The sequence below is a fragment of the Saimiri boliviensis genome, chromosome 1, assembly GCF_048565385.1.
Source record: "Saimiri boliviensis isolate mSaiBol1 chromosome 1, mSaiBol1.pri, whole genome shotgun sequence".
In the NCBI taxonomy this organism is placed as follows: Eukaryota; Metazoa; Chordata; class Mammalia; order Primates; family Cebidae; genus Saimiri; species Saimiri boliviensis.
The window spans coordinates 212301164-212328188 of NC_133449.1; the positions used below are offsets into that span (position 1 = coordinate 212301164).

General features: G+C 39.2%; 1 protein-coding gene and 1 long non-coding RNA gene across 2 annotated transcripts in view; one reads left to right on the forward strand and one right to left on the reverse strand.

Moving 5' to 3' along the window:
* LIX1 (limb and CNS expressed 1) overlaps positions 1–11778 on the forward strand; it is a 51335-nt gene extending 39557 nt beyond the window's left edge. The window contains exons 5-6 of the mRNA XM_003920728.4: positions 6513–6590; positions 8365–11778. Coding sequence (XP_003920777.1) covers positions 6513–6590; positions 8365–8652 — 366 coding nt within the window. The 3' untranslated portion in view covers positions 8653–11778. The remainder of the gene's footprint in view (positions 1–6512; positions 6591–8364) is intronic.
* On the reverse strand, positions 116–26811 carry LOC141580724 (uncharacterized). The gene is made up of 4 exons (XR_012513015.1): positions 26701–26811; positions 4467–4503; positions 1362–1734; positions 116–492 (listed from the first exon to the last, which is right to left on the reverse strand). It is a non-coding gene; the product is annotated as an uncharacterized LOC141580724 (long non-coding RNA).
* Positions 26812–27025: the final 214 nt, after the last annotated feature.

The following is a 27025-nucleotide window of genomic DNA, read 5'->3' on the forward strand; positions in this document are numbered from 1 at the left end:
TGTTCCTTACCTCAAAATCTGTTTCCTCATTTGTGTGTAAATCAGAGAGAATAACACTACCTTCCTCGCAGTGCTATTTTGAGTATTAAATGGGATGAGATGGGTAGCAGCCGAAAGAGTGCCTGTGGTATGGTGAATGCTCAGTGAAGTGAACAACCGTTATTATATGTATTTCTGAAGGAGTCTTTGCTTGAAATGCCAGCGGCTACTGGATAGATTTCGTTGACAACTTTGTCTAACCTAGCTCTATTTGAACCTGCACAAAATGGTTCAGGGACCCTATTCTAGGATAAAAGAGTCCATCTGTAAAAGGTCCTTTTTTCCCATAACAATCTAAAATTAAACAGAGGAAAAACTTTTTTAAAAAAAGAAGTGTCCTTTCAAGAGAAAGCATATAAACTTTATAAAAACATACATACAGACCTATGTGTGGAGTCTGCTCTACCACTTGCCATCTATGAGCTTGTCCATTCTGAGACTCAGTTTTCTCATCTATAAAATAGAAATAATCATGCCTATTTTGTAGGACTTTTTTTTGTGGGACTTAAGTTGTGTGACATTTATAAAGCATCTGGCGTAATGCTTCCCCCAAACAGGAATTTCATTTAATTCCTCTTCCTCCTCCAAATAATATTTTACTTCTTTTATTATGGAATGAACACTGCCTACCCCAGTACATAGTAGCTTGTATGTGATTTAGTGCTATTTTTGGAAAAATTAAGAATGATTTTCAATGTGATTGGTTTAGTCTGCCAAAGATGGGGGAAGGTGAGATTTAAAAAAAGAAAAATTCTTAAAATTCCTTCCAAGTACTATGAAAGGCTCTACTCAACCCTCTTTTAGTAATACTTCAATTGCTTTGCTATAGGCTATGTGTTTTCTGTGTGGTCTGTAGTAGGGTGTTTAAATTTGTGAAATAATAATTTGAATCCGACTGTGGACATGCTTCATATATTCTCCTAAAGAAGTCTGGATACAGGATGGGAACAAAGGAAGAGAAAGATGTGAGGGCCGGGAAAAGCCAGACTCCCTTCCGCAGGAGGAGGGCCTGTGGAGTGCATCCCTTTTCCTTCTACCAGCCCAAGTTTGCCTGCTGGGACCTGGCACATTCCTCAGTGGCCTGGGTTAAATACATCTGCTTGTGTCTACACAAAATGGGAATCGACCACAGACCTGGGCTGTTTCTGCAGCCAGCACAGCAATTCAGTACCCCTGGTGGGTAATAGATGTGTGTTTGTATCTAGCCATGGATGACTCTACCATATAAAAACAAGGCTGGTGTCTCCAGACTGCCCTCAGGCTTTCAGGGGGGGCCATCCTGCAGCCAGCACTCAGAGGAAACATGATAGGCCTCTGCTTACCTTCACTCCGTGGGAGGGAAGCCGGAATGCCTGTTCCGAGGCAGCCTTGCCACAGAGAAAACTGCCTGCTGTTTGCGGGAGGTTTGGGAGCAGCACTAGTCACTGGGTCTTGTCAAGGTCAGATTCTAGGCAGACTTTGACTGAAGCTGGTTAATATATTTATTCTGAAGCCTAATGCAATCCAAGGAAGAGTTGTTTATTTACATCTTTGCTAAATTCTCCAGGTTGCCTTTTAAAACCTCATCCCATAAACAAATTTCCTCTTACATCCATTCTGTTGGTTGGGGAGATGGTGCCCACCTGTTTTTCAAGTTCTCCATTTACAGTGTTTGTTTTTCTTACTTCTGATGAATCACAGAGTCAAGCCAGTCTCCTAGACAGAGTTCCAAAAAGAAGCAGTGAGCATTTTCTTCCTAGAAGTAGCTGAAAAGCCAAACATTGTTTCTAACAGGAGGCAACACCAGGAAAGGCTGTGAGGACAGAGACCCGTTGTCTGTTTAAATGAAATGAATGACAAAATAAACCAGGAAAGCTGAAGAGAGAGCTGCAACTGAAGTTTTCCCAAAGAGGAAAGAAAACACACAGCTTGATTCTTCATTCTATATTAAATTTAATCTGCTAGCCAGGACCAGCTAGGTAATTGGCCCAGCCCAGTGCAAAGTGAAAATCCAGGGGCTCTTGTTCAAAAATTACCAAGAATTTCAAGACAGCAGAATGCTAAACCAAGCAGGGGACCTGTACAACTGCACATACCTCATGCCCGTGAAGCCAGGCTTGTCCCTGAGACAGAGCCACAAGAAGGGACCAGATGAGGGTTAGGCAAGTGAGGCCTTTGTCTTGGGTACAAAATTAAAACGGATGCTTAAAAACTTCATAATCAGGATAAATAATATTATAATGCAATATTTTTAAACTCAAAATTCATGCAAAAAGATTTATGATAAACAAAATATGAGAATTATAAATAAAAGACCATGAACATGTATAATTGGCCCCACTCACTTTAAATCTTACCTCACCTGCCTCACCTTATGAGGCCAACTTCTTGTTTTTCTAGTTGGTCCAGCCAGGCCCCTCAGGCTTCCAGATTACCCCACAAACCAAACACTATAGCCCGAAAGACTTCAGTGAGGAGTACAACAGACCCTCACAGGAAAAGACGACACTAACTTCCTTTTCTTTTTTAATTTTATATGTATTCTTTTTTTTTTTTTTTTGGAGACAGAGTCTTGCTATTTTGCTCAGGCTGAGCTCAAAATCACAATCTTCCTGCCTCAGCCTCTCTAGTAGCTGGGACTGCAGGCACATTCCACCGCTCCTGGCTACATTAATTCCTTTAGAGAAACGGAGCTTCCCCAGGTAGAAAGTGAGCCAGCAAACATGAGGCATGAGGAATCACTGGGAAACTAGCAAGCAGAACTCCACAGAAGCCCTCTCCTTGCCACTCTGCCATCATGCAGGGATTTCCGATGGAAACGGTCAGAGGCATGCAAAGATTTCCTGGGGTTGAGCTGAGATCTCAAATAGTTTGGAAAAATTTGAAGATAGTGAATTTGGTCTTATGAGGGGAAATAAAGAAGTGAGACCAAAAATGTGATAATATTTAAATATACTGTATATAATGATGGCAAGAAGAATATCTCTACAGAGGACAAAAACTAGAAGGAGATATAATGTAAGAAGTTGGAAAAGAGGTCATCTTCCCTAGGGAATTTTAAGAGCAACACTGAGGAAGTGGCAGTTGTGTTACCAGAGAGGAAAAAAACACTGCTTTATAATGGGATAGAAATTTCGACAAACCAGAGGTGGTGAGAAGGATGAACTTCATCCTGGACACAAAAACGGTTCAAGTCTCTTTGGGGACATTTTTGAAAGAGGAAGGTTGTCAAGGGGCATGAGAAAGTTTTGGTTCTGTTCACAGTTGAGTTGTGAATTCTAAAGTCTTAGGAGATTTTCAGGGTGGAATGATAGTTGCTTATGGAGTGGAGACAGCAGTTAGTGAATAGGTAGGAAAGAGAGCCCAGAAGATCCCAGAGGAAGAAGAGCATGTTTCTGAGTCAACAATTCTCAGAGGATGGAACTAAGAGCTCTGTTAGCAATAGGCTGTTTCTCAAACTGGGCCACAGGACGCAAGAACAATGCCAAGATAGATAGCTATTGGAAGCCACAAAATAAATCCAGTATATGTGTCTGTGTTCTCAACTTTACATAAAGATTTAGGGTTGTAGGGGTCAGATGGAGGACTGGAGTGATATTTATTTTCTTCTTTGAGACAGAGTCTCTGTTGCCCAGGTGGGAGTGCAATGGTATGATCGCAGCTCAGTGCACCTCTGCCTCCTAGGTTCAAGCAATTCTCCTGCCTCAGCCTCCCAAGTAGCTGGGATGATAGGCACCCACCATCATACCCTGCTAATTTTTTATTTTTAGTAGAAATGAGTTTTCACCATTTCACCCAGGCTGGCCTCCAACTCCTGACCTCAAGTGATCCACCTGCCTCAGCCTCCCAATGGCTGGGATTATAGGTGTAAGCCACCACACCAGGCCAATATTTATTAGAATACACAATTTGAGCGGATTCTTATAAAACATAAAACCAAAATATTTTTCTTATTTACAAATATTGGCCCTCCTGTTACATCATAGAGACTGGTTCCCAAATATTAAAAAAAAAAAAAAAACAACCTTCCTTCCTATTCATTTTGATGGCTTCAAAGTATTCAGTGAGTAGGTTTGTTAGTATGGTAGGAAGGGCAGCATAAATTTGCGTCCTCAGCCACTGGGGGTATTTTGATGGAAAGCCTGAGAGGAACAGCAGTGACAGCCCGATGGGATGAGATTTGATTTCTAGAACAAAGCACTCCCACTTTTTCAAATTAGCATAGTGATGTAATGAAGTGAAAATCTGAACAAGGGCAGGAAGATGTGGAGGAGAGGGGCCATGAGGGGATGGCATCCCTGGGCACTGGACCCAGGACCGTGGGCAGACAGGGAGGTCTCCATTTGGGGCAGAAGGAGCAGCCCAGCTGGTATTCATGTGTGTTTTAATTAGCAGACACAAGTGGTTTTGCTTTTACTGAGGTGTCTGTGGGCTCTCAGAGTGCTTACTGTGCAGTGAACTTAGACTAAATGCCAAGCTGGATCTCTGACAGAAAGGAAGACAAACTTTTCATTCTAACACCAATTTTAGACATGAGAGAGGTGCTATTTGCTCTTCTAATACTGTTAGCTTTAAATTTTACCAAATAATTTTAAGATGCCTAAAACCTGACTATGAGTCTCCCAATTTTCATAAGAGAAATATTTCCTGAGCAGGCAGTTGTAAAGACAGTTAATTAAAGTCAGCTTTGTTTTGTTTTAAGAGATAAAATATGTTTCCCAAGCTGATCTCAAACTTTTGGGCTCAATCAATTCTCCTGCCTCAGCCTCCCAAGTTGCTAGGACTATAGGCACACACCACCGTGCCCAGCTAAGAGCTTTTTTGAATGGGCAGTAGGAACACCTGCCTGTGTTAAGTTTTCATAACTATTTTTAAGATATGAAAGTTCCTTGATTGTATAGAGTTATTTTTTCAGTAATTATGTGGTTGTGGTTATGCTATGAATCCACAATAGATATCTCCCTGACAACAACAACAAAAAACTGTAAATGAAATGCAAATAACTTCAGTGGAAAACTTCTAATTGTAAGCACATTAGGAAAATGAAAATCTTCAGTATACTTATATACCTTAGCTTGCCCTTGATACCACAAAAGGCAAGGAAATGATGGTGCTGATAGTCTAAATGCTGTGGTCAGGCCTGGCCCTTGGATTTGGGACTCATGGATGAGTTTTAATGTCAATATAACTTCATTGTCTATATTTCAAGGCATTTTTCTTGACAGAATTTATAAATTTAGGAGTATTGAACAGTTTCTATAGTTTATTCATTATATGTTTTCTATTGTCCAAAGACAAAATGATAATAAATTTAGTTTAATTATCTAGCTGACCTTTACTTGCAATTTTAGAATTGGGTAACACCTCCTTCCGTAAAATAGAATGAGTGTTCCAGTGAGCTGAGCAGAGAAGTCGGCTTTAGGCAGAAAAGGGCTGAAAAAGGTAGAAACAGAGACTGGATTGGTCATTTCATAGTTACTTCTCTTGTAAAGATTAAAGCAGGGGGACTTCCTTATTACGCTGGCTAAAAATGGCGTGCTTGGGGATTTGGCAGTTACCTTTTTGTCCTGATTTCTAGGAAGCTCAGATGAACAGCTTCATTTCAGCGTGGTGATCTAGAACTTCCATTTTGATTTGGCCTATTAGGCCTAATGCGGTGCCTCTGGCCAAACTAAGAGCCTCCTATCAATGTTATTTAACTATATTTGCATGTTTATTTTTTGGCTTACATTTTTTTAAAGTTAAAGTGTTTTCTTTAAAATATAACATAGTAACATGATTCAAAACAGTAAGTTTTTCAAAATAATGTCACAAGAAGGTCTCTCTCCTGTCCCCCCAGGAGCTCCTCTGGCATTCCAGAGACACCTAATGTTACCAGATCCTTTTGTATCTTACTGGAACCCTTCTAGGCATTTACAAGCAAGCATGTGTGTAGGGATCTTCTTAATCAGTAGGAACACGCAGCACACAGGGTTGTGTACCTTGCTTTTAACACATCACATAATTCTATTTAAACTTATGGAATGTTCTCATCTGTATGATGGCAAAGTGTTCAGTAGTATGGACGTATCACACTTTAGCCATTCCTCTAAAGGTGATCTTTTAAGATGTTCTCAGTCTGGAGCAATTTTAAAAAATGATACAATGTAAAACCTTGCCTATACACTATTTCTCAGATGTCCTGGTATATTTAAATAACTTCTTGAGTATAGAATTGTTTGATGTATTATTTTTAATGCTGAAAGACATATGTCAAGTATTTAGTCATTTTATTAGACAAGTAATTAAAATAATGCTATAGATATAGCAAAGGAGGGAGGGGAAAAATGTTCCAGAAGACCAGGGACCCTGGGATTCGGAAATTTCCAAAGTGTTGTGACAATATTGTGTATTCTGTTTCCTGATCTATTTGGAAATTAGAGTTATGCCTTGCTCAGCTCTCACCAACGCACATTTCTGCTTTGGAACCAATGATAGGTGTTTGGGTTTTGTAGGAGCTGATGACCATTTTCCAACTATTGCACTGGAATGGAAGCCTAAAAGCCCTTCGTGAAACAAAGTGTTCCCGACAGGTAAGATTTCCCAATCAAGTCTAGGTTAGTGTTATATGAACTCAGTAGGCGGCTCATCATGTTCCTAAGAGATTTTCTTTATTCTGATTTTTCCAAATATACATTTGGTACCTTATTTATTAGAAGCAGAGAACACATGAAGAAGTAAATGTAACAGTCTTGTTGAGTCAGGGACTGACCAAATATATACACTAAAAGAACATTGGCTGGGCACAGGACTGATTTAGGTGCCTGTACTCAATGCAAATCAAAAGGATCATAAAGGCAGACGGCTTCTAAAGCAAATGCCGGACCTACTCCATACACCTCCCCTGCCTCCTTGGAACCTGTGCCCTCATGCACCTTCTGATGCAGAAACTTGAAAATGCACTGCTTCTGAAACCTCCTCATTGGAGGTTGGTGGTAGGAGAAGAGTATTTCCCACTCCTACCAAAGTCCCCCGTAAACAACAGAAATGATTATAAAGGTTGGCAAGCTGGCATTTAATCACTCCCGTTTTTTTGGTTTAGAAGTTTCTCCTTTATTTTACAGAGACAGGGTCTCCCGATTTCTTTGTTATTTATGAGGAGTACCCCTTCCCCCCTTTTTAACAACTAATGTAAACCCCCTCCTGGGTATTTAATGGTTTTCACCTGTTGTTCTCCAAGATTTATTCTTCCTCTACCCACCATTAGAATATGTGTTAGAATGTTGTTTATTTCTGAGAATTTGCTAAAAGGAATTTGTATGAGGAAGAAAGCCTCTAGGAGTCAGCAAGATGAAGGTAGATGTAAGGAGCTTTCCATGCATCGCAGCCTCCCGAGTTTTTAGTTGTTCTTTGCTTAGAAAGTCTAGGTTTCACTTGCCAAAGACGGAAAAGAAATGAGTAGCTGACAGTGGCTTTGTTTTGTTTGTTTGTTTTTTCCTTTTCCTTGGATTTTACAAAAGGCCTTTGAAATGTGCTGGTTGGGATATAAACACTTTTCCATGATTTCTTTTAATTTGTTAAACTCATAAATGCATACCATATGCTCTTGAAAATAAAAATAAGCAATGCCATCACTCCACATGATCAACTCTGCATATGACTTTATTATGTATTGGCAAATTTTTCACACAAGAATTGACAGGCAGTAACTAATTTTTAAATTGTTTGCAAAAGCAAAAGACAATGTACCATGCTGGTATCATTATGATATCAATAATGGAGATGTCTGCCTTCCATCATACACTCCCAAACTCCCTTCTGTAGTTACTGCGAGGAGTTGGACCGTCTTTCTTGTGCTAACAGCACAGTTGATTCTCCTGGTTTCTAAGTCTTGCCCTAAACTAAGAGCTTCTTGCTTTCTTCAGTGGATTTGAGCAAATCCCATTCTGCCCAAGTCCTTCTGTAGAGCTACCTCCCTCTCTCTATCTTGCCAAAGGAAATAATGCTGAGCAGCAGGGTTCAATGAATAAATAAGGCCAGATTCATACCAATTGTTGTAGGAGTCTATTTTCAGTGAATTGCTTGTTTTTCTAGAGACGGGTAGAGCTGTGTTTTGAACATTATCGAGTCATTCCTGGTGGTGTATTTGGACTCAACCTGGAGTGGTATTCTTTGTTTGCTAGGCTAACTTAGCCCTTCATTCCCTTTACAGAAGCAAACCAGTGGGTTTTGGTTTCAGTTTTTGAACACGAGAGAGGCCGGGTTGTTGATAAAACCCTAATGGATGTGGGGAGCAGCGGGAAGCATGTGGACAGGTGCCCGTGTTGCTGTTTACTGACACCCTGGACCTTGTTTCTTGGCCCCCAGGAAGTCATCTCCTACTATTCTCAGTATTCTCTAGATGAAAAGATGCGCAGCCACATGGCCCTGGACTGGATCATGAAGGAGCGGGAGGCACCAGGAATTGTCTCTCAAGAGCTACGAACGGCCCTCAGGCAGTTGGAGGAAGCCAGGAAAGCAGGACAAGAACTACGGTTTTACAAAGAAAAGAAAGAAATCCTGAGCTTAGCCCTGTCTCAGATCTGCAGTGACCCTGACACTTCCTCACCCAGTGATGATCAGCTGAGTCTCACGGCCCTATGCAGCTATCACTAGCAAAGCTAGGCCCCAGGTGCCCCCAGTGATGGCAGAGGCCAGACTCTAGCATTAGGAATCTCAGTGAAGAGGTCCTCAGAGGCTCTAGCATCTTTAGCTACTACCTGAAGGCTGTTCTAACCCTCTCTGCACAATGCATTCACAGAATATGAGAGTCGTAGGACCCTTAAAAGACCCAACAAGCCACCCGATGCATTTGTTTCCATCACACTCTCAATAGTTCCAGTTCAGGAGGAAAGGATAGATACAGAATTGTTTGAAAAACATTTTCCAGGCCCAGCTCCAACCGAAAGCCTGATTGACCTGTGCCTTGCTAGACTATATATGATTGTTTCAAAGAATAGATCCAAGATAGCATTGCCCAAAAGAACAGCACCCAGAACTAGATGAAGTAGCATGACAGCAGTTTTAAAAAAATACTTAGGATTAAATAATACAGATTGTTTTTAAAAACATGCAAGGATCAGAGTCTTTTTCTAAGCTTTGTAAGCTAATAGTTTATGTCCTACTAGGTACACTCCAAAGCTCCAGTGGAAATTCTATCTAGACATCCTACCCAAAGATCTTGAAATAGTAATAGTATGAAAATACTCCGGCTGGGCGCGGTGGCTCAAGCCTGTAATCCCAGCACTTTGGGAGGCCGAGGCGGGTGGATCACGAGGTCAAGAGATCGAGACCATCCTGGTCAACATGGTGAAACCCCGTCTCTACTAAAAATACAAAAAATTAGCTGGGCATGGTGGCGCGTGCCTGTAATCCCAGCTACTCAGGAGGCTGAGGCAGGAGAATTGCCTGAACCCAGGAGGCGGAGGTTGCGGTGAGCCGAGATCGCTCCATTGCACTCCAGCCTGGGTAACAAGAGCGAAACTCCGTCTCAAAAAAAAAAAAAAAAAAAAAAAAAAAAAAAAAAAGAAAATACTGAATAAAATTAATGTTTAAAATGTTTCATAATAATAATTTTTTAAAACCCATACTCTTCCATATTTGAGGATAAATATCACCTAGAAAAGTAGCTTCACTCTTCTTCCTCAAGAATTAATATCCAATTTTTATGAGTCTTGCAATCAATTATGTTTATTTTTAATTTGCAAATAGCCTAAACTAATTTGTTCTTATTTCTGCCACTGCAAACATAGCTACAGGGAGCAAACTTAATGGCATTTTAAAGATTAAAACATTTTGAAAAATTATTAGCATGTAACAAAGAATGCTTGCATTTGATTAGTTTCACTAGCATTTGAAAGATGGAATCTTTAGCTTTCAAATGTAGTATCATTACATTTAAGTAACTGGAATCTTCTCTAAAGGAGGGATGGCATTGCTGTCTCTATTTGACTCATCTATATGGGTCAATCAACTGATTAGAAAATCAAAAACCAATAAAAACTTTTTTTTTCTTTGGTAGTAGAGATGGGATTTCATCATGTTGCCTAGGTTGGTCTCAAACTCCTGAGCTTAAGCCATCTGCCTGCCTCTGCCTCCCAAAGTGCTGAGATTACAGGCGTGAGCAACCATTTCGTGGCCTAAAATAATTTTTAGATAGTTCCTGGTCACTCAAATTTAAGAATGTCCACAATGTCCATTTTAAATGCTCATAGGTATTTCCATATCTATAACATGGAAAGGATTATTCTGAATTTTATCCGGTAGTTCAAATTAAAGAAAATGTTTTTTCAATTTAAAATAATTTCTTTTTCTTTTGTTTATGCAAGTGCACACTACCTTCACTGAAAGCAAAACCATGAAAGTTTACGAAACATAATATTTTAACCTCATATCTAGTAAGTATGGACAAAGGTAACACTCCTTAAATCCACGTAAAAACTACTGTAAGTGTTCATGTATTTTGGAATTAGAATTGATAATAAAAGGTCATCATGTAATCACATATCTCACACCAGGAGAAAATTTAGCTATGTAATTGTCCCACTTTACTATTTTTTGAAGGTAATAGTAATTTTCAACACATTTTATTTTAAAATATTATTTTAACAAAAGTTATGTTTCTCTCCACAATGAGGCTAAATGTCACCTAGAAAAGAATTTTATTCCCTTATATTCTGGAAAAAGAATCAGAATGAACATTTTTATGTTGAATAAATTTTAAAATTTAAGAAATTTTCCATTTAATTTTTTTCAAAAAGCCATTACTCTTTACATTGTCATTTGAAAAAGCCACAATTTCCCATGTTGGATGTGATTAAAGTTAGGCACACCTTTACTGCATTTGCAGCCTTTGACGATTATCTCCTCAAACTGACACCATCTTAATTAGATGCAGGGATGGGGATCAGATGGGACAATATCAAATTTACTTTCTGTCCTACAAGTTACAAACTACACCCATTCTGTAAATTGAATATAGTGGTTCTCCCTTGGCCATTGTCAGTTTTTCCTGACTGGTCAAAACTGCCCATTCTTCCTGGAATGGTATGAAAACTTCAGCAAAAGAAAAGAATCTTTGCTTGTCCCTTTAATGCTCAATTGTTAGTAAATGAATTTCAGCTGAGACACGAGGACTGTCAGTATATCATATAACATCTTTATAGCCTAGAAGAGGGTTGAAGAGCAAAGCAGATTTTTTCCTTTTCTATATCTTGTGCAGAACAACACACTGTGTTAAAGGGGACTAGAGTGGAAGCTTCCCTGTTTAAACACATGACGCTCTGGGTCCTAGCCTTTTCAGTTATAAACCATTTGAGACTCTGATAAAAGCTAAGGATCATCTCCTAGGAAAACAGAACAAAACGTATACATTCAAATTACACAATTCTCGAGTATATGTGACCCCCCCAACCGCCACACACACCCCCAACAAAGTCCATGGATTGCACTAGGGGTCCTTAGATTCTTGTTTAGAACTGGCGATTTTGAACACAACATACAAGGTCAAACTTTACATCAGGGATCCAACATAACTCAGACATAGCCCAGGTAGCCTGTTTCTAACACAACTGTCATAATCCTAAATCCAAAATTGCACTGTATTTGACAAGAGATAGTTTAATGTTCACCAAATCCAAATTTACCATATTATTGTTTTTAAAAAGGCAGTTTAAAACAAACTAGTCACTGAACTTGGGTGAATGGATCAGAAACTACAGATTTAATAAAGTTGTACCTCTAATGTTCAGAATTTGGTCGTCTATTTGTTCAAAAGCTATAGTTCACTCCTATTTTTGCTATTAAATTTACCTATTTCTAGAAAAGTAAAATAATTAAACCATAGATATTCCTGAAATGCTGTCCCTTTATCAACTATGAATCTGATCAGCTAAGTCTCAGGAAAAAGAGAAGCAAAAGCAGAAAAGTCTAACATTTTTCTGTTTCTTTAGAGAAAGTCTTTAAAGCCACAAGTACTGTTGTAGTTAACTTTCTCTCTAGCTGAGATGCTTTAGAGAATTCTGAGTTTTATTGTGCCATGCCTTTCTTTTTATCCAAAGGACAAAAGAAGCCGAACTAAGAATATTTTTATACCATATTCTAAGGTAAATATTAGTTCAGATACTCTTACATATTGTTGATTTTTTGTTTGTTTGTTTTGCCTTATGGAAATGTAAATATCAAGATTTCTTCTATAGTGTCCATCCTAAAAGGCTAATATTAAGACTGTTTTTAGCCAAAGCTCTAGGAAAATGTCCTTTTCCTTATAACAGTGGTTCTCAATTTTGGCTGCATGTTAGAAATACCCAAGGAACTCTGAACAGATTGTACCCAAACCAGTTATCTCAGACTCTGGGAGTGGAGCACAGTCATCCCCAGGCAGTTCTAACTTGCAGAAGGTGGATAACCACTGCTCTCTCCCGAAGTACTGGCTCAGAGGTCTATGCCTAACCAGTAGGAACTTTTCCTCCACTTGACCTTGGCCTCAAACTCAAATGTGGAGCTCTTCCGAGCTAGGTATTAGCCATTTTTTTTTTTGCTTGGATAAGAGGTATCTCCTGGAACTCAGGACTAAAGAGGGCAAGTACACGCACATGTGCATACATGCACAAACACCCCTCATTTGAGTAGGAGAGCCAGATTCTACCCCAGGGTCCGGGCTTTCTGTCTCAAATATCATAGATAACTATCTGCACCAGAATCATATATGATACTTGTTTAAAAATACAACTACCTATGCTGCATCTTAGACATGGTGACCAAATTCCAGGAGAGGGTCTGGATTTCGTACCACTTTACCAGGTGTTTCTGATCACACTTCAGCTTGAGATCTTCTGGGTTAAAGCTACCTAACACATCCTTCACTGGGCAGCAGAGCCCTGGCTTCTGTAGAGAGAGCGCAGAAAGGAATAAAGGAATGTGTGAAACGTTGCCTCTCACCCCTCCTGGAAGGTAGAGAGAAGAAGGGGCAAAGGGATGTGTTGCATTTATCTCCCAAATGAGCAGCACCCACTCTTTCATCACTTTGGCCCCAACATTTGGTATTACTTTTAATCCCTTTCCTAGAAACTGTAAAAATATCTATCAGCTCATGGCTAAAGTCACTTTTTAAAATCTAACTAAGTCCCCGTAAACACTTTCCTCCCTGGAGCAAAGTAGGTGATGAGAAAGGCGAACAGAAGTTTCTTTTGAGAGCTATTGATTCTCTAGTGTTGTTAGTTCCCAAGCAAAATTCCCAAATTGCCACCTACCTACAGGCAGTTCCTGATTTTAGCCCCAACTGTGCTCCACAAGTCCATTTGTAAGCCCGTTAGTTCAACTGTGAGAGTAATACATTTTCTATAGGATCAAGGTCATAAATGGTGGTAAATTTCCCAGACCAGCCTATACAGGCCGTAGGGTGCCTAAAACATTGACCTATGAGACACAATGCAGCTCTGGGTTGTGAGTGGGCATAGGAAGGTAGCACAAGGAGCAGCTGGGGGTCTAGGGCATCATATGAAAACGCCTCCCTGGAGTGTATTTCTCAGTTTCAGACTGGTTCTCCAGACACCCCCTTTATTTTTCCTTTGTCCCCTCCTAGATTAGCTTGCCGACCCCCACTCACTCCCATGACCTATTGCCTCTTCTGATCATGGCTTTTTCTACTCTTTAACTGGCTAAGGAAGAGATGATTTTTTTTCCTGCCTTCCCTACAAAACTTTTGAAAGTGTCTGAGTTAATACCACTAGAGACAAGAACGTTCGGGTAACCTGAAAATGGCAGCCACTAAGCGTCTTCTCAGAGTCTATTTTTTACCAGGGCCTATGAGGAAAGACATGAGCACATAAGGCAAAATTATGCGAGACAGGATAGCCATGGAGTATCACCCAGTCACCCAGACCTCTAAGGTTCCTGCTGCTGTGGTGTTGGCTTCACATGATGTTGCCCGTTCTGATTGCAGCTAGCTACCCCGTAGGCCAGCCAGTGATTCTGGGTAATCCACAAACTGGACCAATCAGTCTGTCCTCTCAGGGATGTGAACTAAAAAACAGGGAAGAAATTGGCCAGTTGGAGTTGGAGGCTAAAGTGTGAAGAGTCTGCCCACAAGAGCTGTGGTGTCTGCAGGTGGAAGGGATGAAGCAGGAACCATGAGTCAGCAAAGGAAGCTGATGAGTAGAAAGGGGAGAAGTTGCTTGGTGTAGAGAGCCGTTGCAGAGAGAGGCAGACACAGGAGATGATGAGGCCCAGGAGGACATGATGATAATGAGGAACTGCTGGCCCATGTGACCTGCAATAACCTTTCCTTGGCTGCAAAGATCACATACCTTGAAACCAAAGAAATCCCACTGTATTAGTCCATTTTCACACTGCTGATAAAGATATACCTGAAACTGGATAATTACAAAAGAAAGAGGTTTAAATGGACTTACAGTTCCATGTGGCTGGGGAGGCCTCACAAGTCATGGCAGAAGGCAAGGAGGAACAACTCACATCTTACATAAATGGCAGCAAGAAAAGAGAGAGCCTGTGCAGAGAAACTGCCATTCTTAAAACCATCAGATCTCGTGAGACTTATTCACTATCACGAGAACAGCGGGATTCAATTATCCACCCCCAGGATTCAATTATCTCCCACAGGGCCCCTCCCACAACTCATGGGAATTATGGGAGCTACAAGATGAGAATTGGGTGGGGAGACAGAGCCAAACCATATCACCCACCTGACTCATTTCAGAGCAAAGCCACACTTTATTATTCTGGTCTTTTCAACCTAAGAAAAGACCAGAAAGCTGACACAAGGAAGACGTTCAAGCAACAGAAATGCTGCTAAGAAAACAAGATTTAAGACTGGTGCAGGGTTAACTTCCTCCTCACCCACTTCCCCCTTATTTCAATGTTAGGTCTCATGCGGTCAGGAGTTCTCCCAAACTCTGAAATAAACATATGTATTATGTGCTAACCACACTGTTCTTGCTCCATACATAGAAATTCCTGTGTTCTCACGTTCCACAGGAGGTCTGACTACAGGGGGAAAATAGAATTCTATTTTTACAAAGATAGAATTCATAACCTCAACCATTTGTTGTCTTCTTCAAAAATTAATCACCTAGGGAAATTAATAACATGTTATAACCATACTCAAAAGTGCCATCTTTGCCAAAGACATTCCTGTCACTAACTCCCTTGAGAATGGCCCCCTGAGTCTGCGTGAGAAAAAAAAAAAAGCAGTCTCTTGTAGGCTGAAAGACCTCAGCATCCTGAATGGATCAGTTCATCTCAACTATCAGGTCCAACATTAGCAGGTGCTCAGTGTTGAGTGGAAATCTGTCACAAATGTCTTGATACCTTCCTTCTTCTCTTCTTGAGGAAGAACCGTATCTGGCTCTAGTCTGCTGGTTTATTTCAGGACTCACTTGGTTGCAAGATAGAAGCCCAAATCAACCTGCTAGGCAAATAGAGAGGTTACCGGTTCATGATACAAAATAGTCCCAGGAGAGTTTCTGCTCCAAGTTTACCTGGATCAAGGCACAGAAATCAGGACTTAGTCTCATTATATGGATATACACACGTGTACATATCCATGGGGCTCATCGCTCAAGTCTTAAATCTGCTGCCTTTTATGTTGGCTCAATTTTTAAGCAGGCTCTGTCTTTGTAGCAGCAGGTGGAAGCCAGTAGCTTCATGCTTATATCATAGCAGAATGAGAAATTCTCCTACCAACAGTTGAAATCCAAGTACCAGAACTGAATGCCATCATGGTGTTTCAGTCATGTGTCCATCCTGAATCAATGACTGTGGCCAGGCTCACGTGACATGTCTGTGCCCTGGAAACAGTGGTCAAGTCAGCCTACCTGAACAACTTAGACCTGGTTAAGGAGTAGTCACCAAAGAAAGATAGGAGTTCACTTGCCAGGAAAAGATGTGGCCATTTCCAAAAGATATTAAAAGGTATTTTCTTCTCTAGAGCCTTCAAAGAGAGAATAAATAACAGAAGAAATACAGCCTCTCCAATGAGAAGTTGGGACAGAGGCTTCTGGGTAGACAAAAACAACAGATGTATACTGTGAATACATTGTACCATTTCCAAGACTCGAATCCATCCTCAAAAGACACACTTTGTCACCACTAAGGTGTTCAAAAGCACTTTCTGTCCAGAGAGCATCCAAAAAATGCTTCCAGACTAATCACATACTGAAATAAGCATATAGGTTCCCTGAGGACTCTCCTGAAGGGGATAGTGCTCATTTGTATGTAAGAGTTCTGTTGTGCACAGAAACCTAATCACTCGCATTACTCTGCAGTCACACTTCATATATCTTCAGTGCTGATGAACTGTTATGCAAGTGAGTTAGGAAATTTCCTCTGGTCTATTTCTAGTGGGCCCTGGCTTTCATTATCAGTGGCTGCTAATACCTTAATGGAAAAGAAAACAGTTGATCCCAACAAGTGAAAACAATTGTAGTGAAACTGGACAGTTCAATAGCCTGGAGAGTTTGTTTATCCCCTCTTGTTACTAAGCAACTTGCAAACCTTAACTATGGCTGTACTCTGACCCATGAGTACTGACTCAGGCAGTCATAAAATGATTTGGGGAATGATTTATTCTGAGACAATCCACTGTGTCTCTCTCAGATATTTCCATATTTTCCTGTAGTGATTTTGTAGATGATGTCTAAAAGTTAATAGGGAGTACTTGGTGCAATCATGTTTTCACATGGAAATTTTGAAAACACAAGTGACTCTATGAAGTTCCAGATTGCCAGGTAAGTTAAAAAGTCAACCTAAAGCTATAATTAACTGAAACTAAGAAGTTGGAGATATTTTACCTTTTCAGTTAATTTTTTCTCTGAAATGACCTGGGAATTTTATTCATTTGTTTATTTATTTATTGTTGCTATTTGGATTAAAATAGTATATATATATATTTTTTTGGTCACAAGGCCACCAAAGCAAATAAATCAAAAAAATAGGGACAAGAATTTTAATTCTGTTAAAATCCAAAACACATTTGCTTCTGATGACTCACATAAATACATTTGTTAAAGAGTGTGTTTAGTAAAATAGATAATTTAAATTAAGACAACTTTCCTTCATCCTGTCTTTCATCTAGAGCATTCTTATTAGCAACATGTTTTGCAGCCTTTTTCTTTTTATTCACAGAAATCCAAGGACATTGTCTCCTTGCCCTGTTCACCAATTGTCTGTGCCAGAGAGGCTTGGCTCTCACTCCACTGAAAAGAGGCTTCAACAGGCTGCATCTCACCACATGGGCAACTTTGTCCCAGGCATTCCAAGTATCACACACATTGACAGTAGCATTCACAGGGTCTAAAATGGCCTAAGAAGCAAGAAAATTAAAAATCAAAACTGTCAATTTCTAAAATATGTTTCTCTCTCTCTCTGTGTATATATATATATATATAAAATATATATATATAAAATATATATATAATATATATATATAAAATATATATATATAAAATATATATATATAATATATATATATAAAATATATATATATAAAATACATATATATATATATAATTTGGGCTGTGTCCACACCCAAAATCTCATCATGAATTGTAATAATCCCCACATATCAAAGGTGGGACCAAGTGGAGGTAATTGAATCACAGGGGTGCTTTCCGCATACCATTCTCATGATACTGAGTGAGTTCTCATGAGATCTGATGGTTTTATAAGGGGCTTCTCACTTTGTTCAGCTCTCATGTCTCCTTCCTGCAACCATGTGAAGAAGGATGTGTTTGCTTACCCTTCTGCCATGATTGTAAGTTTCCTGAGACTTCCCAAGCCCTACGGAACTGTGAGGCAATTAACCCTCTTTCCTTTGTCAATTACCCAGTCTTGGACAGTTCTTTATAGCAGAATGAACGAATACAATATATATGTATGTGTATGTATGTATGTATGCATATAGTTACATGGTTAGAAGAAGTGCATGCCAGAGTTCAAAGAAGGAACTTAGTTAAGGAAAGGAGTCTCTGGGAAGAAGAGAGCAAGTCCATGGAGGGCTAATCTTATCATGAAACAGACGTTCCTGATTCTGCACCTCTAACTCTCCTCATTTTTCCTTTTAACGTGAGCCATTTCTTCCCAAATTCAACGTTCAATTTCCTTCTCATGTTGTTGTCTCTTTACACTTTCTGTTTATTCTATTCAAATTACTCTTTATTCACATTTGAGAATTAGAGCTTTGGGAAAGTAATCAAAGGAAATTGACTTTGTGGTAATTAAGGTCTCCTTATTTACATGTACTCCCAATAAAGCTGTGCTTTGTTGCCGTCTCTTTCTTGATAGCAGAGATGCTTCTTACATCCAAAGAACACAGAAAAAGGTAGATGGTTAACTTGTGTTTCTGCTAACCTTTAAGAAAATGAGGAATCTGAAATGATAGTGTCTGTGCCAGTGTCGATTTCTGCATATCAAACTGAAAATTTGAGGACTCCCCTCATTCCCTGCACCGGGCTGAAGAACATGGGCTGTGATGCCAGTCCCCAGATGTAACTGTGAGGACTTCCTCATGTAACAGGAGGGGAGTCTCCAGAACTTAGACACAAAATGAAGGGTTAGTTACGCAGCCGAAATTATGTATTTTCCCTGGCTCAATTAGCCCAGGGAAAAATTCAAGCTCAATAGGAATTTTACAGAAGAAATTCCAGTTTTCAATCCCAGTACTTACCGAACCATGGTAAGATTTTTACCAATCAGATTGGAAAAATATAATTAGAATATCCATCATTGGTGAGTCTCTGAGGAAATGGATCCTCCAGCTCTGTTGCTGAGAGTGTATTTTTTGAAGCCAACTCTATTAAAATTGGGTATGTTCTGTCTCTTTGGCCCAGCATTTTTCACCTCTACGAATTTATCCTGGAAAACTGCTTCTTTAAGTGCTCAAGATATGTCAAAAGAATGTTTTTTTAATTTAATTATTCATGTTAATAAGCATTAGAATCTTCCTCATTAGGAAACTATTCAGGATACAGCTCTTCCTGTGCTATCCAGTACAGTTATGAATAACCACTTGAAATGTGGCTAGTCTGAATTGAGTACACACTGGATTTTGAAGATATGAAACAAAATGTAAAAATATCTCATTAATTTTTATATTGATTGAATGTAGCAAAAATAACATTCTGGGTATACTGACCTAAATACATTACTAAAATTAATTTCACCTTTTTAATGTAGCTATTCAAATATGCAAAATTGTATATGTGACTTGCATTTGAACCTTGCATTATATTTCTCTTAGACAGCACTGATCTGTACTATGGAGTCACTAAAAGAAACTGCATCTCTTTCTATAGATACAAAAAGATCCACTTAGATTAATTGAAAAACAATTTAAGGGCAATAGTATAAATCCAGGGTTTTTTTTAATTAGGCATATAAAAAATAAATTTGTAGGAATATGCTCCAAATGTTATTGAGAAGTGGGGATTGGGAGTTAAGAAGGAAGCATTTTCTATATACTAAGAAGGATTTTTTTAAGAGGGAAAGATAGAGATACATTTGCAGAAATTTCTCTCTACTCAAAACAATTCATAGTCTATACTCTTTCAAGGTTGTGCTTTTCCTTGAGGTTTCTGTGTTGCAGAGAGGGTTGTTTCTCCGATATGTTTGCTTAATACAAATAACCTCCCATTCTGTATCCCAGAGGGAAATAAGACTAGTCCCCAGAGAACAAGCCCCAGTAACTTACAAGTGGTGACAGAGTCAGTCATTCTGTTGGGACTACAGGCAGCCATCACTGCACCCTGCTCTATGACATATTTTAATATAAATGACCTCAATTTCTTTTTTGATACCAAAAGAGCAAACATTTTCTGGAGTGGAATTAACTTGAAAAATTGAATATTTTTAAATCCTTAACACACAATACATACTTAGTATGTATTATCAGATTATTCTCCAAAAATAGAAAACCAATTAGAGGACTGTAACATATGTGGTCCAGTTTCCATACAATGCCACCTTTCTTAAGTCTTAGAATTATCGTTACTGCTATTTTAATAAGAAAGTTTCTTCTTGAAGATCTATAAATGTTCTCTACCACAAAAAAAATTTAAGAAGTGTTTCAAAACCACACCTATCATCTAATCAAAGATCTATGCAGGCAAGAAGCTTTATTTCTTTGTCCTTTTTTTTTTTATTTTCACTAGTAAATTTTCACTCAAATGAGGAAAGATATAGAGCATATTTAGAGATGCTTAGAGATAGGAGACAATTACATAGAAGTAATGTATGCTTTTACAAAGTGGCTAATGTTAACATCAATGTGAAACAAAAAAAAAATACAAAGAGTAAACAGTGTGTCACTCAGATTAACAAATAAAGATTATTAACAACTTTATACAAAGACAAAGAAGACATAGTCCTTGTAGAGAATGGCTCTATATAAATGTGGTATAATCCCCATCTCTATTTCTGCCAAATGAAGAATTTATACAAATATATTCAAATTCTCTGTTTATCTCAAAATATTCAAACTAGTCCCTGGGTCTCCCTCATATCCTTCACCATTGCTAGATTTTGTTGTAAGCAAAGGGGAGGAAAGACACTAGAATAGTGTTAAAAGAAAAACTTTAGCCGAATTAAATTTAAAGGTGGTTAACTGAGCAATGAACGATTTGCAAATCAGAAAGCCTGCAGAACCACAGCATATTCAGGGAGACTCCAGGAATGCCTTATAGTCAGAAAAAAACTATAGAAAAAAAAGGCAAGTGACGTACAGAAATCGGAAGTGAGGTACAGAAACAACTGGATTGGTTAAGGTTGATGTTTGCCTCATTTAAACACAGTTTGAACACTCCAGAAGTGTATGAGTGGTTGAAGTATAGCTGCTGGATTGGATAAGAGGCAGTCACTGTTACAAGTGCATACTCCTAAGTGAGATTTTCAATCTTGTCTAGCTATTTAAGTTAGATTGCCATTGGTCCACAAGGACTCAAATAGAGAAGTACGGAGTTCTTCTCAGGCCACATTTAGTTCACTTTAATAGGCACATGCTGGTCATCCTCTGGAAGGTCACCCTGCCTCTGGCAGAACAGGCTACAGCAGAAGAACTTAAGCATATACATTAAACGTCCATTCAAATGTGCTGGGAGTTTATTTTTTCCTTTTATGTGCCTTCTTCCCTTGTACCAATCTATTTGGTGATACCACTGAACATTTTTGTTTCTATTCTTTGATTCCTACCAAACCATTATGCTGTGCTTTGAAATAATACACTACAGATGTTCCATATTCTATACCAGGCCTTGTGTCCCATACCCCTTCTCTCTCTCTATATATATATATCCCCTTTGCCTACCAAGAAAGGGCTGGGCCCTGAACAATAAAGAAAAGGGACATAAAAAGAGAAAGGCTCACATGGTGCCCATGTGCTGGTTATATTCTTACTTTTTTCAGTGGGGTTGGCAAATGATGTCTTGAACCAATGTGTCACTAAATGAATCAGCTCCTTCATCCTCACAATAGATGCTACAGATACCTTGACGAAATCTACTTGGTCTCACAAAAGAGCCAAGGCACACAGCTGTGCCTCCTCTCTGTCATTACAGAGGTACGGTTTGAGGCAAAGGTGAAATTTAAGATCTGTTAGCACCAAGGAACAAAGACAACTCAGAATTTCCTTCCCCCTCTCCTCCCCTGGTTTCCCCTGATACAAATGAGCACTGACATTCTGATTAATTAGACTTTGAGCATTTAAAACAAAATAGCTTTCTGTATGCAGGAAAGTTATTCTAGTTTGCCCAAGTAATTAAAAGAGAAAGCTTCAGCATTCTAATACCTGAGCATTCAAATTCAGTACACCCTGGTACAAGAGAAGCTGTCTCATGAGAAAGATTTTCTAGCTATCAGAAAGGAAGTTGATTTCTCAGGAGCAGATTTAATTACTTTACACAAATATCATCAGCAAAGAAGCCAATGCCACTATGCTCTCTGCCCAATAGTCTATATCATCTCTCTCTTTAATATCCAAATTGTTATGTGTATATACAGGCAGTACTGCACAAGGACCTTTCAGTCAATGTCAAACTGCATGTATGCCAGTGGGACCATAAGAGCATAATGGAGTTGAAAATGTCCATCACCTATGGAAGTCATAGCCATAGTGACATCACAGCACAATGCATTACTCACATGTTTGTGGTGATGATGGTATAAACAAACCTACCTTATAAACTTTGTAAAGTAAAAAAAGTTACAGTAAACTAAAGTTAATTTATTATTGAAGACAGAAAAATTTTTGTTTACAGTGTAGCCTAAGTGTACAGTGTTTATAAAGTATTCAGTAGGGTAATGTCCTAGGCCTCCACATTCATACATTCATTCACCACTCACTCACTGACTCACCCAGAGCAACTTCTAGTCCTACAAGCTCCATGCATGTTAAGTGGCCCATACAGGTGCACCAGTTTTTATCTTTTACACCATATTTTTACTGTACCGTTTCTATGTTTACATTCACAAATACCAACCATTGTGTTACGATTGCCTGTAGTATTCAGTACAGCCTAGGAAAAATAGGCTATGCCATCTAGGCTTGTGTAAGTCCACTCTACGATGTTTGCAAAATGACAAAATCTCATAATTATCCCCTTCACTAAGCAATGCATTACTGTCTCTTTTCTTTCCTCACCGGCTCCATTCCTCTCTCTATATATACATAGAAGTGGATGTAGGAGAGAATTTACCACCTGGACACTTAAAGGAATTAATCACGTTTATAAAGATAGAGATGATTATAAGAGACATATTTAGATCAAATTGAAAACAAATAACCTACTTCAATTAACCACAGATTAATGACGGAGGAATGTTAGATTAAACAGCACATATGATCAAATAATCCTCTACAGTTAAAAACTGCATTCTCATAAAACATTAACTCAGGCTGTGCTCTAATTGAATGATATATAAATGCTTGCTATCTTTCATCATAGTCTACTTAAATTTTTTCTTTTTCTTTTTCTTTCTTTCTTTTTTTTTTTGTGAGTCAGGGTCGTCTTACACTGTGGCCCAGTGGTGTGATTTCCGATTACAACAACATCTGACAATAAAAGTCTGGGAAGGAAGATATAATGGAGAATGAGGCCCTAATTCTAATCCATTAGAATTTATAAGGAATAAAAGCTCTTTAGATTCAGAACTGTGTTAAACCCCCTACATCTTTTGGTGCTGAGAGAGTTACAGATTGACTTTATTAACTCTAAAAGTGTAATGAGACCAAACATAATTGAGAAAGAATAAAGCATTACCTGAAAGGACATCTTGGAAACATTACTGGATATCAGAAAATTAAAAGAACAAGATTTTCAAGCTTCTCAAGCACATTTAACTTTGATTTCAGAATCAGAGGTTTTTGAGGGATGGCAGCCCTAAAATTTGGGTGAAAACACTTGGCGGATCTATAATTGCCATTGTGATTATATTATTGATCTGTTTTGTTTCTCTTTGTGTAGTCTGCAGGTGCAGATCCCAAATCCTCCAAGAAATAGTTTGCCAAGATAAATCTGGCTTGCTTACCTAGCTTTGTTAAAACAAGAAGGGGGAAGATGTTGATAAATGTTAAGTTTATGAATATTGATGTTGAGAAATGTTAAGTTTGTTAATATTGCTGAATGCTGAGTATATGATAGAATATATTGTTTGCTAGGAAGAACGATGGCAAGGAAAACCTAGCTGGCTCCCCCCAAGTAGAAAACTACTTGGGGCATTCTAAAGTGGCAGGACAATCATACACCTGTTAAAACAATTCTTTATGCCATCTGACCCTGCCCCCACGGCTTGCTTGTGGAGAATACTTTTCAGGTTGTTTGTGATCAGTAGGCACCAGCTGACTACTTGGTGTGCTTTATGTTAGGAGAAAACATAGAACACCTGTTAATAATGATCACCTGTTCAGAGAGAATAACTGCATGGGTCACAGTCTACTTGGGGCCGTCAGCCTGGAATGCTGTCAGCCCCTGAGGCTCTCAGTTTGGAAGGCTGATGGCCCCCCAGATAGACTCACTTTGTTGCTCTATCTGGGTGTCTGCCTCTCAATTCCTTCAGCACTGCCTGGGTGGGGTTCTCTACAGCTGAGCTGATTCTCAGTAGTGGACTCTGTCTTTGATTATTTTGGCTTTTAATTTTCTGTTTCTACTTTAACTGTGTGACTTGGATGAGTCTATTAAGATCTGTTATTACTATTATCACTTGTAAAACAAGAATGCTTTGCTGTCTTCCTATGCAACAAGTACTATCCTAAGGGCTTTACATTTATGGCACATACTTTGAAAAACCCTGTGAAGTAGGAACTATCATTATCTCCAGTTTATAAATGAGAAAATAGAGGCAGAGAGGTTAAGTACCTCGCCCAAAGACACATGGCAAGGAAGTTAAAACCATCTATTGCCACTGTGTAGATCTGAGCACAAATGTTTTGTCATCGATGGTTAATTCAATACTTCTTGGACTTTTAATGAACCTGAGAATCACCTGGGAATCTTTTAAAAACAGTCTGTGATGCAGTAGGTCTGGAGTGGGGCTCCGAAAATGTATTTCTAACAACTTCCCAAGTGATACTGATGCTTCTGGTCTGAGGATCATATCCAGAGAAGAAATATTGTCAACCATGTCCTCGTCAAATTCATAGCTCTGGGCTGCATCATGGCACACGGGCTATGGGATTAGTTGTCTCACACATGTGTAAGATGTAGAGGAAATAACATAAGATGCCTGCCTGTGAGGATTTGATATGATCATCTGAGTCTTGCTCTGACAATTATTAACTTTTAGTTGCCCATTAAAATTCTTTGAAATCCTAGGACTTCCCTGGCTCGTCTCTTGTCAAATTCACTCCCCATCACCAATGGAGAGCAGCAGAGTTACTTAATCATTTCAGTCTTTTTGAATTCATTTCACACAGCTGTACTCAAAAACTTAGGAGACTTAGAAGCTGATATGAAAATATGCTTCTGCTCCTCTGGGAGACATTTTTAGCTTGAAAGCTACTGAGCTAACCTCAGATCCTCAAGACAATTACTCAGGAGCTGCTGTTGGCTAACAAGTGAGCATTTGAAGCATGCACACAAGAGAAAGAAAGCATTTTACACAAACACAGGGCTTCATGGGCCTATATGATCAGCCCTAAGAAGACTAAAATATATTTTCCTAATAAATATTCATTGAGCTAAGCACTTTGCTACATAATTTCAAGTTAAATGTCATATTTTACTTCTCACAACTATCCTGTAAGGTAACTTTCTCATCCCTGTTTTATAGATTAAAAAACAGGCTTGAGAATTTTATATGACTTACCCAATGTCATGTAGATAACATGAAATAGATCTGGGATTTGGCTCCCAGCCCAGTGTGTTCTTTGCACTATACAACTCCGATGTTATGTAGTCTACACAGTAGTCAAGGTAAAGCCATACTTACCTGGGATTGCATTCCTGCTCTTAAACTTACTGGTTATATAACCTTGGGCAAGTTTAAATTTTCTAAGACTTAGTTTTTCAATATGAACACAAAAAAGGCATGTCGAGGAAGACTTAGGGAAGGAAATAGTATCTGAGCCGAATCTTGAAAGATGAACTGGAACTTTCAACATAGGTTGTTGGGTGGGGCAGGTTATGAAAAGTGTGCCAATGGGAACAACTGTGAAAAGACATGGATTTGGAAGAGAGCATGGAGCTTCAGGAAGGAAACATTTCAGCAGTGCTGGCTCACGAATCTCTCCTTGCCAAATGTAAGCCCATGAAAACAAAACTCTCCTTCTCCTAGTTCAGTACCTATTCCATTGTAAGTGTCTCATAGCACATGATCGGTGTTTCAGAAATAATGGTTGAATGAAATAAATAGGTGAACAAAAACAATATTTGCTGCTAAACTAGCGGAAGATCGTTGGTCATGTATTGGTTCATAAGACGCTATGCATTTTCAGTTCTGCCATTTTGCCACATAGGGTATAAGTAAGTGCATAACTCAGGTAGAAACCCAGACTCAACCCCCACGTTCTCCAGAGAATACGTTTACATTTGTATCAATTGCTTAGACATCTGAGCCCCTGCTCTGGCTACTACAACAAAATACCATAGGCTGAGTGGCTTAAACAATAGAAATTTATTTTCTCAAAGTTCTGGAGGTGGGGAAGTCTAACATGAAGCTGCCAGTAGATTTGGGTTTTGGTGGGGGCTTTCTTCCTGGCTTGCAAATGGTCACCTTCTAGGTGGAGAGAGGAAGCCTTGGTATCTCTCGCTCGTCTTATAAGGGAAGTAATCCCACCATGGGGGCTCTGTGCTCATGCCCTCATCTCAACCTAATGACTCTCAGAATCTCTACCGTATAGCATAGCATTGAGTGTAGGGCTTCAACATATGGATTTTGAAGGGACACAAACAGTCCATGACAGATACTTAATCTTCTTACCTAAAATCAAGATACTCTATCTCCTTCTTCTTATGAGTAGGATTAAGCTTTGTATTTTGCACCTCACTCCAGATACCACCTCTTGACAATAAAAATAATATCACAATGACCACAACAATATCATTCTCTGGCTCTGTCCTTCTCTTCACACTTTTAGAAGTTCCAATCCTTCAAATTTCTTCCTTACTTAAGATACCCTAGGTATATCTCACACTTGCTAAGAAGTTAATTCCTTCTTACCATTGGCATCTGCCATTATCTCTTCTCCTGCTCTTCTGTGCTGTGTCTGATGAATTCTGTGACTGCTGATACCAAAAACATCAATACCCTCAAAGACGGTAATGCTGAAATGGGAGAGTTTCCTAACACCCCATGCAGGATATGTGACAGGGATGTGGCTTGTCTGTTCAGCCTCTGTGCACTGAAACCCCTTACTGAAGTGGGAGCATTTAGGTGGTCAGGTGCAGGAGCTGGGCCAAACACTTTTGGGCCCCAGCCCCGTGGTGGGGTCCAGGGATGGGCGCCTGCAACTGCAAAGCCCCAGTGGGCATGTTACAGTGTTCTT